Here is a 15,747-nt window from a genome sequence, read left to right as displayed (position 1 = left end):
AAACATATGAATGAAATCCATATAGTTTTTGAAAAAAATAAAAAGGACCTATACTTTATTGACAGACCTCGTAAATAAGTAAAAAGAATAAAAGAAGACACGCAGTAACAAAAAATACTGGTGATAAAACAGGTAAGAAATGTCTTCAATTTAGATTTAAAAAATTTAAATTCTACACACAGTACATCATAATAACAATGTTATAAAAGTTTTTTGTTTTTTTTAGATTTTTGCAAACAACTCAGAAATCACGCGTACAAAAGTATTCACAGCCTTTGCTATGAAGCTCAAAATTGAGCTTAGGTGCATCCTGTTTCCACTGATCATCCTTTAGATGTTTCTACAGATTAATTGGAGTCCACCTGGACATGATTTGGAAAGGCACACACCTGTCTATATATGAGGTTCCACAGTTGACAGTTGGCATGTCAGAGCAAAAACCAAGGATGAAGTCAAAGGAATTGTCTGTAGACCTCCGAGACAGAATTGTGTCGAGGCACAAATCTGAGGAAGGGTACAAAAACTGCTTTGAAAGTCCCAATGAGCACAGTGGCCTCCATCATCTGTAAATGGAAGAAGTTCGGACCCACCAGGACTCTTCCTAGAGCTGGCCGCACAACTAAACTGAGCGATCGGGGGAGAAAGGCCTTAGTCAGGGAGGTGACCAGGAACTTGATGGACACTCTGTCAGAGCTCCAGCATTCCTCTGTGGACAGTGCACTACCTTCCAGAAGGACAACCATCTCTGCAGGAATCCACCAATCAGGCATGAATGGTAGAGTGGCCAGATAGAAGCCAGTCCTTAGTAAAAGGCACATGGCAACCTGCCTGGAGTTTGCCAAAAGGCACCTGAAGGACTCAGACCATGAGAAACAAAATTCTCTGGTCTGATGAGACAAAGATTGAACTCTTTGGTGTGAATGCCAGGCATCATGTTTGGAGGAAACCAGGTACCATCCCTACAGTGAAGCATGGTGGTGGCGGCATCATGCTGTGAGGATGTTTTTCAGTGGCAGGAACTGGGAGACTAGCCAGGATTGAGGGAAAGATGAATGAAGCAATGTACAGAGACATCATGGATGAAAACCAGCTGGTGGGAGGACGGTTCATCTTTCAGCAGGACAATGACCTTAACCACACAGCCAAGATGTCAAAGGAGTGGCTTCAGGACAACTCTGTGAATGTCCTTGAGTGGCCCAGCTAGAGCCCAGACCTGAATCCGATTGAACATCTCTGGAGAGATCTGAAAGTGGCTGTGCACCGACACTCCCCATCCAACCTGATGGAGCTTGAGAGGTGCTGCAAAGAGGAATGGGCAAACTGCCCAAAGATAGGTGCACTAAGCTTGTGGCATCATATTCAAGAAGACTTGAGGCTGTAATTGTTGCCAAAAGGTGCATCAACAAAGTATTGGACGAAGGCTGTGAATACTTATGTACAGGTGATTCTTATTGGGTGGCACGGTGGATTAGTGGTTAGCACTGGTGCGTCACAGCAAGAAGGTTGTGGGATCAATTCCCGCCCTTTCTGTGTGGAGTTTGCATGTTCTCTCCATGTCTGTGTGGGTTTCCTCTAGGCACAATCAAAATCAAAAACATGTTTATTTAGGTTCTGCTCCTTTCTCTGCCCCTGACTAAGGCAGGGTCTCTACATCTGGAGTTGGTCCCCGGGTGCCGGACTGTGGCTGCCAACTGCTCCTAGTGGTTGGATTGTGTCTAACTGTAATTCGGATGGGTTAAATGCAAAGGACAAGTTGTTGTATGTATATTTGTGCAATGACAATAAAGGCTCTATTCTATTCTAGCTTTTTATTTTTAATACATTTTCTAAAATTTCAGAAAAACTTTGTTCATGTTGTCATTATTGGGTGTTACAAGCAGAATTTTGAGGGGAAAATGAATTTACTCCATTTTGGAATAAGGTTGTAACATAAGATGTGTAAAGAGTGAAGGGCTGTGAATACTTTCTGGATGCACAATATCTTTGTGAAGTGTGGAGACGCTGTGCAGGGATGAGGTTCTGGAATATTTGCCTTTTTGGTGCTCATTTTGCAAGTGGGCTCATATTTTTCATTAAAATGACGACAATCAGACCATCACCCCTGTTCAGTTCCTCACTTTGAAACGGCATCAAACTTGAATTCAGAAGATCTGTGTTGTCACAGAGACAGTGGGTGGTCCTGGCACTCACAACGTGAACAGAGAACACACGCACTGAGCCATCATGTATGATATATCAACATGTCAAAAAACTCACACCGTAACGCACACAGCACAGCCGAACACAACAGTGTGCATTAGTGTGAGATCGATAGTAAAATAAAAAATAAATAAAAAAGTGTCGTCTGTACGGCCGACAGATGAGACGAAGCGACGGCTGAAAGTCTCCTGAGAGCAACGAGCAGCTGGAGAGCAGCTGTTTGAGTGGAACACCTCCCCGTGCACAGGGGAGGAAAGGAAACAAGGAAGAAAGGAAAGATGGAAAGGATAGGAAACAAGGAAGGAAAGAGGGAGGGAAAGAAGGAAGGAAGGAATAAATGGAAGGAAAAGACAGAAAATAAAGATGGAAATAAAGCAAGTGGGAAAGAAGGAAGGAAATAACAGGAACTAAAGATGGATAGAAAAATTTAAAAAAGGAAGGAAGGAAGGGACAATGGGGAGGGAGGGAAGAAGGAAAGAACAGGAAATAAGGAAGGTAAAAAGAGGAAGGGAAGAACAAATAAAGGAAGGAAGCTAGACGAAATAAAGAATGAAAGAGGTAGGGAAGGAAGGAAGGAAGGAAGGAAGGAAAATAAAGAAATTTCAGAGTGATGAGTTTTAAAGAAGTGAGGATGTAAGAGGATTCTGACTCATCCCTTCATCCACACGATGAGCTTTTTTGCTTATGTAGACAGAAAGTAACCAGCGTGCACGCGTGTGCGCTCTAAATGGTTTAACCGCTCCAGAGATGGTCTCAAACTGTAAACATCTGTTTATTCTGAAGCAACCGTCATCACCTGACCTGCACATTTCCCATGATTCCCTGCTCTGCACACAACCAATTGGACAGAATGCGTTCTGCCAGCGTCTGATTGGCTGAGAATACCTGGTTGAGTTAATTAGAGTGGACCAGGTGATCTGCTGGTGAACTCTGATTTACACACACACACACACACACACACACACACACACACACACACACACACACACACACACACACACACACACACACACACACACACACACACACACACACACATTCATTTTTTAAGCAAATCTAAATACACTTGCATTAAATTAAAAAGAAAAATATAAATTTCCTAATAAAATTTAGGTAAACATTTATTAAATACACACATTCACAATTCCAATTAAGTATAAAATTATCTTTTTTTAAACTGGTAGCTCAGATCTGAATAAATTTTTATGTGAAATATCCAAAAAGACTACGGCTTCCATTATACAATCCATACAATAAATCAATTATACTTATAATAATAAACATAATTAGTGTTGATTTGTTAAAAAAAATAACCATTCCTAAAATAATAATAATGATAAAATAGAAATAATTGTTTCAAAAACTGCTTAAAGCAACATTCTAAATCAAAAATCTGCATTGTCATAAAAATTTAATTTATTATAGCTTTAATTACAAATTATAAAATTACAAAGCAATTTTAAAAAACACAAACCTGATTTAAAAGGAGTTACTTGTTGATAGAATTGACCTGTTTATTTTAGAAAATTGACAGTGAACAGAAATGTGTCCATATGTCAAATATTCATCAGTGAAATCAAATTAACTGTTTCCCACCAGTGATCAATCAGTTTTGATCAGATTAGATGGAAAGCAACATCTCATTCGAGAAACATAAATGAAAAATTAATTTGCACAAGTTTGGTTTTCATATGCAAATAAATGCAATTCTTTTCATAAGATTTTATTAAGAGATGTTCAAAGCTGAAAGAAAATAAATGTATAATATCAAAATGAGTAGCAACTAACACATCTGCACGCCACCGAACATATGTGATTAAATCACGTCAATCCGATCAAACCTCTGATTAATGAATCAAACATCAACATCTGTAATTACATTAAATGTTTCTAAAACGTATCAGTGTATATCGCCTCATGGATGGAGACAGTGCAGATCTCAAGGTCCAGGAGTCAATTCAATAAGCAGCAGCCACTAAAATCCTCACAAATTTATCTAAGAAAATAAGGGAAATTAAGATAAACTATAATTTTGTTGGATTTATATAACCTTGTGAAATTATAAAGTCAGGCATTTGAAAAACAAAAAATGTAACAAACCCATAACCTTAACCCAAACCAGCTGCTGTTTTGATTTTACTCTTTTTACAATGTAAATTTAAATGATCCCTGATGGCAGATGTCCGGAAAACATACTTTAGGGCCCCTTCACACATAGTGCAAATATGTACAACTCAGGGCAACTCCCGTCAGAAACCAGCTCATATGAGCGAACCACGAAACATCGCGCCGACAGATAGGCGTGCACGATGAAGGTGCGACGGTTCATGCACGTGGCAATGCAAGCAGCAGTGCAATGTGTAACCACATCGCGCAGCTGCTGTGAAGAAAAAAAATACATGTTGCAACGGTTTTGTGCACGTCGGAACACAGTGCAAGCAGCAGTGCGATGTGTAACCACATTGTGCAGCTGCTGTGAAAATAAATAAATAAATAAAATATACATGGCACCCATGGGATTCGAACCTGCGCTTTTATGCTTTCCAAAAGCTCTGATTGCCAGTTAGAAACTTTACCACTGAGCTACCATCGCTGGCCTGTGAAAGGTGCAGGAAAATGCTTGATATCAGGAAGGACATGGACGTATATAAAAACAAATAAAACCACACACCATATAAAAACATTGCATTAGATTGAATCCCTCTTATCAAGCGGGCAACACAAATATGATCCGGCTGTTCCTCTGTAGATGACCCATGGTCACAGACATACAGTCATGAAATGACATGAATGAGAAGCAGTTCGCTCGTCTCATCATGTCCACATCTGCTGGCGAGTGTCCTGCCCGACACGCGTCTTGTGGACGGTGCACCGCAGGACTGACACCGCGTCATGTGGAACAAAGCTCACGTAGGTGACGTGACAGTCAGATTGCCCGCTGCGTGTTATGATGATGGTCCATTTCAACCAGGGGGCAGCCTGTCAATGGTCTGCAGCGGGTGCGCGCACGCTCGCTGCAGCCGGTTACCACAGCGATATATGTTTTTATTTATGTCCACGTGATGACAGGAAGCAGACACACGCACATCACAGCGGCAGTTGTTAGTCCATGTTTGTCCAAACACAGTACGTGTTATCCAGCTGGGATGTCCAGAACGACAGATTTCCACAGCTGCTTCTGTCGGCGCCCACACCTCCTGTCAGTTCAGCGCACAGACCAAAGCCACACTTGTGGGGCACTTTGACAAATTTCACTGCCAGCATGACAGTGATTGTCTGTTGACTGTTGTGTTAATAGTGTGAATGGCCACACATTTTCTAAGCGCCATGCGAGCGTTGTTAGATGTGCGTGCGTGTCACCTGGAATTTAGCCGACACCTGCCGCGAGAAGGTTTGATGGGCTTGCACAGCGCACACTCTGTCTTTCAACCGCTGGTGTGCGCAAACAGTTGTAGCAACAGGTGTACGAGGTGTTAGAAGCAGCTACAATTCTATACGTTTTGCATATGATTCCTGCTTCAAGCGCACTTTATGTGCAAATTGACCAAATTCGCACTATGTGTGAAGGGGCCCTTAACACAAACAAAACATATTTTACTTCAAAGATATCCAAAAAATGTATTTGTAGGGCATTGTACAACTTTAATGTGTCATAGAAACAACAACAAAAAACATTTCCCCCAGTGGTTTAATGTTTAATAACATACTGTGATATAATAATAAACATATAAAATAAAGTAATTACTACACATACATACATACATACATACAGAGAGAGACAGAGAGAGAGAAAGAAGAAGAGAGAGAGAGAGAGAGAGAGAGAGAGAGAGAGAGAGAGAGAGAGAGAGAGAGAGAGAGAGAGAGAGCAAAGCTAAAACATAACATTGTGATACAATATAAATGAAATTGTTAGAAACATATTGTGACCTGAAATAATAAAGCAAACAACTTGACAGTTTTACTCTTGTCCACACGACTGACCATCAAACTGGAATCTCCGACTGCGAGAAATTCTGTGTGTTCCAATGAAAACAAAAGAACCTTCAATGCCCACATCCAAATGAACATCTGTGTTTCACAATGATGTCTCAGTACATAGCAAATAAAACACTCTCTAAAGTTCAAACAAAAATCGAAAGCTCTCAAACCACATCTGGATCTCAAACCAGATCTGAATCTCAAACCACATCCAGATTAAACCCTAACAAATGGGTGCCAATATGAACATTAGAGTTTCTTTTACCGAAAAAAAAAAAATCTCGGTGTTAAATCATAGAGTCATGTTGAAGGTTAAAGTTAAATTCAGTCAACAGAAAATTAAATTCCTAAAACTGAGTGACACACCCACTTTAAGGTAGTCATATGAAGGTTACTATACAGTTTTATGACAAGGCCGGAAGTCTCCAAGGACATGATAACCAGGTCAAGCAATTATTATGTCTCCAGAATTAGAAGGCATTTGTTTAACCTTATCCATATCACATCTAGTTTGCTGATATTTTACCTGCATTTTATTTTATTTTTGTTTAATTTTTTGAAATTAATTTTAATAGTTTTAATCATTTTTAAATTTCTATTAGTTGTCTTTTTAAAGTCAATTTTATAGGGTGTGTGGAAGTCTATATTGTTATTGTGTAATGTAGATGAGCCCACATCAATTCTATTGATTGATATGTGGCGGCACTCACCTGGTGGCAGTGTGGGTTGGCATCGCGGCAGTACGAGTAAGGACCTCTCTCCGTTTTACCTGCAGAGAAAGACGAGAAATATAAACAACTAATACTTAAATCAACCAGTAAAAATAGACTCATGCTGGTTTCATAAAGGGGCAAAAAACTGAAAAGTTAGGACATGGAATTAATACCTTCAGTCACATGCTCATCTGTCCGTCTTCACTTAAAAATTACAATCATCCATCCATGGGTGATTAATAAAACCAGACAAAATCGTCAACTTGATGCATAAAGTCAGATCCAGCACCAGACGCCTCAGTGTTGAGGAGCCAAGCGACTGAAGAAGGCCAAGGACACACCCATGTTTCACCTGGCCAAGGACATACCCATGTTTCACCTGGGCAAGGAAATGCAATGAAAAACAGCCCCACACCATGATGTTCGCACCTCCAGACTTCACTGTTGGGATGGTGTTTTTGAGGTGATGTGCAGTGCCATTTATGGTGTGTATTATGGCATCCAAAGAGCTCAATTTTGGTTTCATCTGGTTCATTTGGTTTCATGTCAACAGCACTTTAAGAAATATATTTATTGAGAAAAATGGTGATGTGTTCAATACATATTTTACCTGCTGTATATTTTTTTATTCATTTAATATGTAATATGGAATTGTGTCAGGAAGGGCACCCGGCATAAAACAAATCAATATGCAGATCCACACTGTCCACTTTAACAGATTTTACACCAACTAACAAAATGGAACAAATCTTCAGAGAACATATGGAGAAGTGTGGGCCTCTATAATGTCATAAAGCAAGAATGCTCAGCTTTCCTGTGATCTCTTTTTCAAAAAAAAAGAGAGAGAGAGAGAGAGAGAAATAAAAAGAAAGGATCCAGTTCTCCACCAACTCTGCAATGACTCGGTCACCGACACACTACGTCATTTGTTTCCCACAAGGAGGGTGATCGCATGACCTTTACCCTAACAAATGTCAAAAGCCTTTCCTGCACCTGGTAATCCTGCATCTCCACAGGCATCGTAACGATCTACCTCACGCAGCCGTTGGGAAGGAAAAGTCATTGGGAGTGACAGAAAACGATGTTGTCGTCAGGTTTTGATTCTAATGGAGCGAGAACAGTCTGTGGTCATACGTGAATTTAATCAGACAACATCATTTTAAATCAGGCCAAGTGCTGATCAATACCCGACAGGAAGGTGGGGACATGTTGGCAGGTAAGCGACGGCTTTAACATACAAACCGTCTGCCTCGCTAAAACTGTTTGATGAATTCTGAGAATGTGTGAACACAACAAAGCCAATTTCCTGTGCTGCTTGTGAACAGGCTTTCCTCGCCGAGCCACGGGACCACTTCTCGGCTATTTTTACCTCACAGACCCCGTTTTTGGATAAAACCTTAAATCTGCAGCCAGTCTAAATATCAAACCGCGGCGAGTGTGTAATTACATTCTGCGGCAGCACACAGATGAGATGGAGGGGTTTTATCGGAACAAAATGAAGCGTGTACGCGGTGAAGGGTTTGAATCAGGCGTGTATAGAACGCCGCTGAATGCACGCCAACATGGTAGTCGATGCAGAAGAGTCTGATAATTACAGGCGTGCAGAATGCCGTCACTGTGTGTGCGCGATACAGCGGCCTCAGCTTCACTGCCACTGATGCCAGCTGGACCTGTTTGGCACGCATACAAAGACCACACACTGACACACAGATATATACAATACACACACACAGATACACATACACACACTGACACACACAGATATACACAATACACACACACAGATACACATACACACACTGACACACACAGATACATATACACACACTGACACACACAGATATATACAATACACACAGACAGACACAGATACACACACTGACACACACAGATATATACAATACACACAGACAGACACAGATACACACACTGACACACACAGATATATACAATACACACACAGATACATATACACACTCTGACACACATAGATACATATACACACTCTGACACACACACGGATACATATACACACACTGACACACACAGATATATACAATACACACACAGATACACACACTGACACACACAGATATATACAATACACACACAGATACATATACACACTCTGACACACATAGATACATATACACACTCTGACACACACACGGATACATATACACACACTGACACACACAGATATATACAATACACACACAGATACACACACTGACACACACAGATATATACAATACACACACAGATACATATACACACATATATGCAATACACACAGACTGACACACTGACACACACACATATGCAATACACACAGAGATATATATACACACAATGACACACACACACACACACACAAATATATACACACATGGACACACATATATACAACACACACACGCTCAGACACAAAAATATATATACACAATACACACACAATATACACATACTGACACACACCCAGATATATACACAATACACACACACACAAAATATACACACACTGACATACACGCAGATATATACACAATACACACACACACACACACAAAATATACACACACTGACATACACGCAGATATATACACAATACACACACAAAATATACACACACTGAGACACATTGATATATACTCAATAGACACACAAAATATACACACACAGACACACACATTGATATATACACAATAGACACACAAAATATACACACACGGACACACACATTGATATATACACAATACACACAAAATATACACACACTGACACACACACACAGATATACAGTGAGGAAAATAAGTATTTGATCCCCTGTCAGCTTTGCATGTTTTCCCTCCTACAAAGAATGGAGAGGTCTGTAATTTTTATCGTAGATACACTTCAACTGTGAGAGACAGAATCTTAAAAAAATCCAGAAAATCACACTGTATGATTTTTAAATAATTAATTTGCATTTTATTGCATGAAATACCTCCATGACCAGTAAAAGATCAAGGACCGTGACGTCGCCTGGTATGGCGGAGCCGGGGTCCCACCCTGGAGCCAGGCCTGGGGTTGGGCCTCGTGCGCGAGCGTCTGGTGGTTGGGCCTTAGCCCATGGGGCCCGGCCGGGCTCAGCCCGAAAGAGTGACGTGGGCCCGCCGTCCTGTGGGGTCACCACCTGCAGAGGGGGCCATGGGGGTCGGGTGCAGAGAGGATTGGGTGGCGGTCGAGGGCGGGTGGCCCGGCGGCCCGGTCCATGCTCACAGACCCTGGCTGTTGGGACGTGGAATGTCACCTCGCTGGGGGGGAAGGAGCTTGAGCTTGTGCGGGAGGTTGAGAGATACCGACTAGAGATAGTCGGGCTCACCTCCACGCACAGCTTGGGCTCTGGTACCCAACTCCTGGAGAGGGGCTGGACGCTTCATTTTTCTGGCGTTGCCCACGGGGAGAGGCGGAGAGCTGGGGTCGCATTGCTTATTGCTCCCCAGCTCATTCGCCAAGTGTTGGAGTTCACTCCGGTAAACGAGAGAGCTGCGGTCGCATTGCTTATTGCTCCCCAGCTCAGTCGCCAAGTGTTGGAGTTCACTCCGGTAAACGAGAGGGTCGCGTCCCTACGCCTTCGGGTCGGGGACAGGTCTCTCACCGTTGTCTCGGCCTACGGGCTGCAGAGTACCTGACCTTCCTGGAGTCCCTGGGAGGGGTAGCAGATAGTGCTCCGACTGGGGACTCCATTGTTCTCCTGGGGGATTTCAATGGCCACGTGGGCGGCGACAGTGAGACCTGGAGGGGGGTGATAGGGAAGCATGGCCTCCCCAATCTGAACCCGAGTGGTGTTCAGTTGTTGGACTTCTGTGCTAGTCACACTTTGTCCATCACAAACACCATGTTCAAGCACAAGGGTGTCCATAAGTGCACGTGGCACCAGGACACCCTGAGCCGGAGGTCGATGATCGACTTTGTAGTCGTATCATCTGACCTTCAGCCACGTGTCTCGGACACTCGAGTGAAGAGAGGGGCAGAGCTGTCGACTGATCACCACCTGGTGGTGAGTTGGATCCGCTGGGAGGGTAGGAAGCCGGTAAGACCTGGCAGGCCCAAACGTATCGTGAGGGTCTGCTGGGAATGACTGGCGGAACCCTCTGTCAGCGAGGTCTCCAACTCCCACCTCCGGGAGAGCTTCTCCCAGATCCCGGGGGAGGTTGGAGACATGGAGTCCGAGTGGACCATGTTCTCCACCTCCATTGTCGATGCGGCTGCTCGTAGCTGTGGTCGCAAGGTCTCTGGTGCCTGTCGCGGCGGCAATCCCGGAACCCGGTGGTGGACACCGGAAGTAAGGGATGCCATCAAGCTGAAGAAGGAGTCCTACTTATCTTTGGTGGTAGGTGGGACCCCAGAGGCAGCTGACAGGTACTGGCAGGCCAAGCGTGCCGCAGCCCGTGCTGTTGCAGAGGCAAAAACTCGGGTCTGGGAGGAGTTCGGGGAGGCTATGGAGGCGGACTATCGGCCGGCCTCGAAGAGATTCTGGCAAACCGTCCGACGCCTCAGGAGGCGGAAGCAGCTCTCCACCAGCACTGTTTACGGTGCGGGTGGGGAGCTGTTGACCCTGACTGGGGATGTTGTCGGGCGGTGGAAGGAGTACTTCGAGGATCTCCTCAATCCCATCGTCACGTCTTCCGAAGAGGAAGCAGAGACTGGGGACTCGGAGGCGGACTCATCCATTACCCAGGCCGAAGTCACCGAGGTGGTTAGAAAGCTCCTCGGTGGCAAGGCTCCTGGGGTGGATGAAATCCGTCCTGAGTACCTTAAGTCTCTGGATGTTGTGGGGCTGTCTTGGCTGACGCGCCTCTGCAACATCGCGTGGCGATCGGGGACAGTGCCTCTGGATTGGCAGACCGGGGTGGTGGTCCCTCTGTTTAAGAAGGGGGTCTGGAGGGTGTGTTCCAACTATAGGGGGATCACACTCCTCAGCCTCCCCGGTAAGGTCTATTCCAGAATACTGGAGAGGAGAATTCGACCGATGGATGAACCTCGGATTCAGGTGGGGCAGTGTGGTTTTCGTCCTGGTCGTGGCACACTGGACCAGCTCTACACGCTCCATCGGGTGCTTGAGGGTTCATGGGAGTTTGCCCAACCAGTCCACATGTGTTTTGTGGATCTGGAGAAGGCATTCAACCGTGTCCCTCGGCGCACCCTGTGGGGAGTGCTCCAGGAGTACGGGGTCCGGGGTCCTTTGCTAAGGGCTATCCGGTCACTGTACGACCGCAGCAGGAGCTTGGTTTGCATTGCCGGTAGTAAGTCAAACCTGTTTCCAGTGCAAGTTGGCCTCCGCCAGGGCTGCCCTTTGTCACCGGTTCTGTTCATTATTTTTATGGACAGAATTTCTTGGCGCAGCCAGGGTGTAGAGGGGGTCTGGTTTGGGAACCACAGAATCTCGTCTCTGCTGTTTGCGGACGATGTGGTTCTGTTAGCGTTGTCAAATCAGGACCTTCAGCGTGCACTGGGGCGGTTTGCAGCCGAGTGTGAAGCGTCCGGGATGAAAATCAGCACCTCCAAATCCAAGGCCATGGTTCTTGACCGGAAAAAGGTGCTTTGCCCTCTTCAGGTCGGTGGAGTGTCCTTGCCTCAAGTGGAGGACTTTAAGTATCTCGGGGTCTTGTTCACGAGTGAGGGACGGATGGAGCGTGAGATCGATAGACGGATCGGTGCAGCATCTGCAGTGATGCGGTCGCTGTATCGGACCGTCGTGGTGAAGAGAGAGCTGAGTAGGGGGGCAAAGCTCTCGATTTACTGATCGATCTACGTTCCGATCCTCACCTATGGTCATGAGATTTGGCTTATGACCAAAAGAACGAGATCGCGAGTACAAGCGGCCGAGATGAGTTTCCTCCACAGGGTGGCTGGGCGCTCCCTTAGAGATAGGGTGAGGAGCTCGGTCACTCGGGAGGAGCTCTGAGTCGAGCCGCTGCTCCTCCACGTCGAAAGGAGTCAGTTGAGGTGGCTCGGGCATCTTTTCCGGATACCCCTGGACGCCTCGCTGGAGAGGTGTTCTGGGCACGTCCCACTGGGAGGAGGCCCCCGGGGAAGACCCAGGACACGCTGGAGGGACTACATCTCTTGGCTGGCTTGGGAACGCCTTGGGGTTCCCCCGGAGGAGCTGGAGGAGGTGTGTGTGGATCGGGAGGTCTGGGCGGCTTTGCTTGAGCTGCTGCCCCCGCGACCCGACTCCGGATAAAGCGGAAGAAAATGGATGGATGGATGGATGGATGGATGGATGGATGGATGGATGGATGGATGCATGAAATAAGTATTTGACCCCCTACCAACCAGCAAGAATTCTGGCTCACACAGACCTGTTAATTTTTCTTTAAGAAGCCCTCTTATTCTGCACTCTTTACCTGTATTAAATGCACCTGTTTGAACTTGTTACCTGTATAAAAGACACCTGTTCACACACTCAATCAATCACACTCCAACCTGTCCACCATAGCCAAGACCAAAGAGCAGTCGAAGGACACCAGGGACAAAACTGTAGACCTGCACAAGGCTGTGATGGACTACAGGACAACAGGGAAGCAGCTTGGTAGAAGACAACAACTGTTATGATTATTTATTAGAAAGTGGAAGAAACACAAGATGACTGTCAATCTCCCTCGGTCTGGGATTCCATGCAAGATCTCACTTTGTGGGGTAAGGATGATTTTGAGAAAGCTCAGAAATACACAGGAGGACCTGGTCAATGACCTGAAGAGAGCTGGGACCACAGTCACAAAGATTACATTAGTAACACATGATGCTGTCATGATTTAAAATCTTGCAGGGCACCAAGGTCCCCCTGCTCAAGCCAGCACATGTCCAGGCCCATTTGAAGTTCACCAGTGACCATCTGGATGATCCAGAGGAGGCATGGGAGAAGGTCATGTGGTTAGATGAGACCAAAATAGAGCTTTTTGGAATCAACTCCACTTACCATGTTTAGAGGATGAGAACAGCCCCAAGAAAACCATCCCAACAAGCATGGGGATGGAAACATCATACTCTGGGGGTGCTCTTCTGCAAAGGGGACAAGACGACTGCACCATATTGAAGGGAGGATGGATGGGGTCATGTATGCGAGATTTGGCAAACAACCTCCTTCCCTCAGTAAGAGCATTGAAGATGGGTCATGACTGGGTCTTCCAGCATGTCAATGATCCCAAAAACATAGCCAGGGCAACTAAGGAGGGGCTCCATAAGAAGCATTTCAAGGTCTTGGAGTGGCCTGGCCAGTCTCCAGACCTGAACTCAACAGAAAATCTTTGGAGGGAGCTGAAACTCCAAACCTGAAAGATTTGGAGAAGATCTGTATGGAGTAATGGACCAAAATCCCTGTTGCAGTGTGTGAAAACCTGGTCAAGAACTACAGGAAACGTCTGACCTCTGTAATGGCAGACAAATGTTTCTGTACCAATTGTTAAGCTCTGTTTATCTATGGGGTCAAATACTTATTTTATGCAATAAAATGCAAATTAATTATTTAAAAATCATACAATGTGATTTTCTGGATTGTTTTTAGATGCTGTCTCTCACAGTTGAAGTTTACCTGCGATAAAAATTACAGACCTCGCCATTCTTTGTTGGCAGGAAAACCTGCAAAACTGACAGGGGATGAAATACTTATTTTCCTCACTGTATACACAATACACACACAAAAAATATACACACGATGACACACACAGATATATCAAACAAACAAAATATATACACAGTGACACCAGTGGTGGGCACAGCTAACCAAAAGGTTAGCTTCAATAACAGTTAATCCACTAACTGAAAAAGTTATCTTTTATAAAGCTAAACCGATAAAACCTTAAAAAATTTAGTGGAAATTACAGATAAAAGCTAAACCGATAACTTTCAGTATTAGTTTCAGTACACTAGCAGCTACTGACACAACAACGACCCAGCGCTTCTGTGTCAGATTAGCTTTCTCTCAGCAAAGGAGACCTGGTGACTGAGGAGGAGGAGGGTTAATAAATACAATAAATTTAAGATATAATATATAAGATATAATAAATTTCTCTTTACACCATATAGGCATATCACGCAAGTCATCAACAGGCATACAGTTTTTACTTATGGTTACAATTTTAACCAAACTAATTCTAGACAAGTTATTTAAATTAACGTCACGTCTGGCGTGAAAATATTAGCTATATGTTTGAGTTTTAAAGTAATGCACTAATTTTGAAGGTTTTAGTGTTTGTGTTGAGTTTGTTTTATGTAAACATGCCAGAAACTCAGGTTGTGTGAGCTGCGATCGTTTCATGTTCATGTCATTCTGAGGGAAAGTGAAGTGTGCTCTTTAATGTCCTGCTTATTGTCCTTTACAACACTGTTTGTCCTCTTTGTTTCAGAGTAATACATATAAGATGTCTGAAATTTGATTTGTGTTTATATAATTCCACACATTAAATTCACCAATGTTTTTAACTGTTAAGCTTTATTAACTCTGACTGCAAAAATATGTTAGTGGTCTAATAATTACTGGACCTAAATTTATCGGAAGCTCATTGGTCTGCTGGTGGTTTTCAAAGTAATCTGAAAAGTAATCTGAAAAGCTGTGTGTGTATATACATAATACACACACAAAAAATATACACACACTGACACACAAAATATGCACACACAGATATACAACATACAATATACACAGAGATATATACACAACATACACTGACACACATATATACAACACACAAAATATACACACAATGACACACACACAAAATATGCAAACACTGACACACAGATATACAGAATACAATATACATACACAGCTATATATACACAACATACACTGACACACACAGATATATACAAC

The 15,747-nt window shown here is 43.9% G+C and overlaps 1 protein-coding gene across 4 annotated transcripts in view; it reads right to left on the bottom strand.

Moving 5' to 3' along the window:
* The window catches only part of LOC117529754 (transcription factor 4-like), a 236,245-nt gene that overhangs the window by 157,888 nt on the left and 62,610 nt on the right, over positions 1-15,747 (bottom strand). For all 4 annotated transcript variants that reach the window (XM_034192606.1, XM_034192604.1, XM_034192605.1 and 1 more), the window contains exon 3: positions 6,888-6,946. In XM_034192606.1, the coding sequence (XP_034048497.1) occupies positions 6,888-6,946 (59 nt within the window). The remainder of the gene's footprint in view (positions 1-6,887; positions 6,947-15,747) is intronic.

This window comes from Thalassophryne amazonica, chromosome 17 (genome assembly GCF_902500255.1).
Source record: "Thalassophryne amazonica chromosome 17, fThaAma1.1, whole genome shotgun sequence".
Lineage (NCBI taxonomy): Eukaryota > Metazoa > Chordata > Actinopteri > Batrachoidiformes > Batrachoididae > Thalassophryne > Thalassophryne amazonica.
The sequence above is the reverse complement of the archived record's forward strand: the minus strand, read 5'-3'. Positions and strand labels throughout refer to the sequence as shown.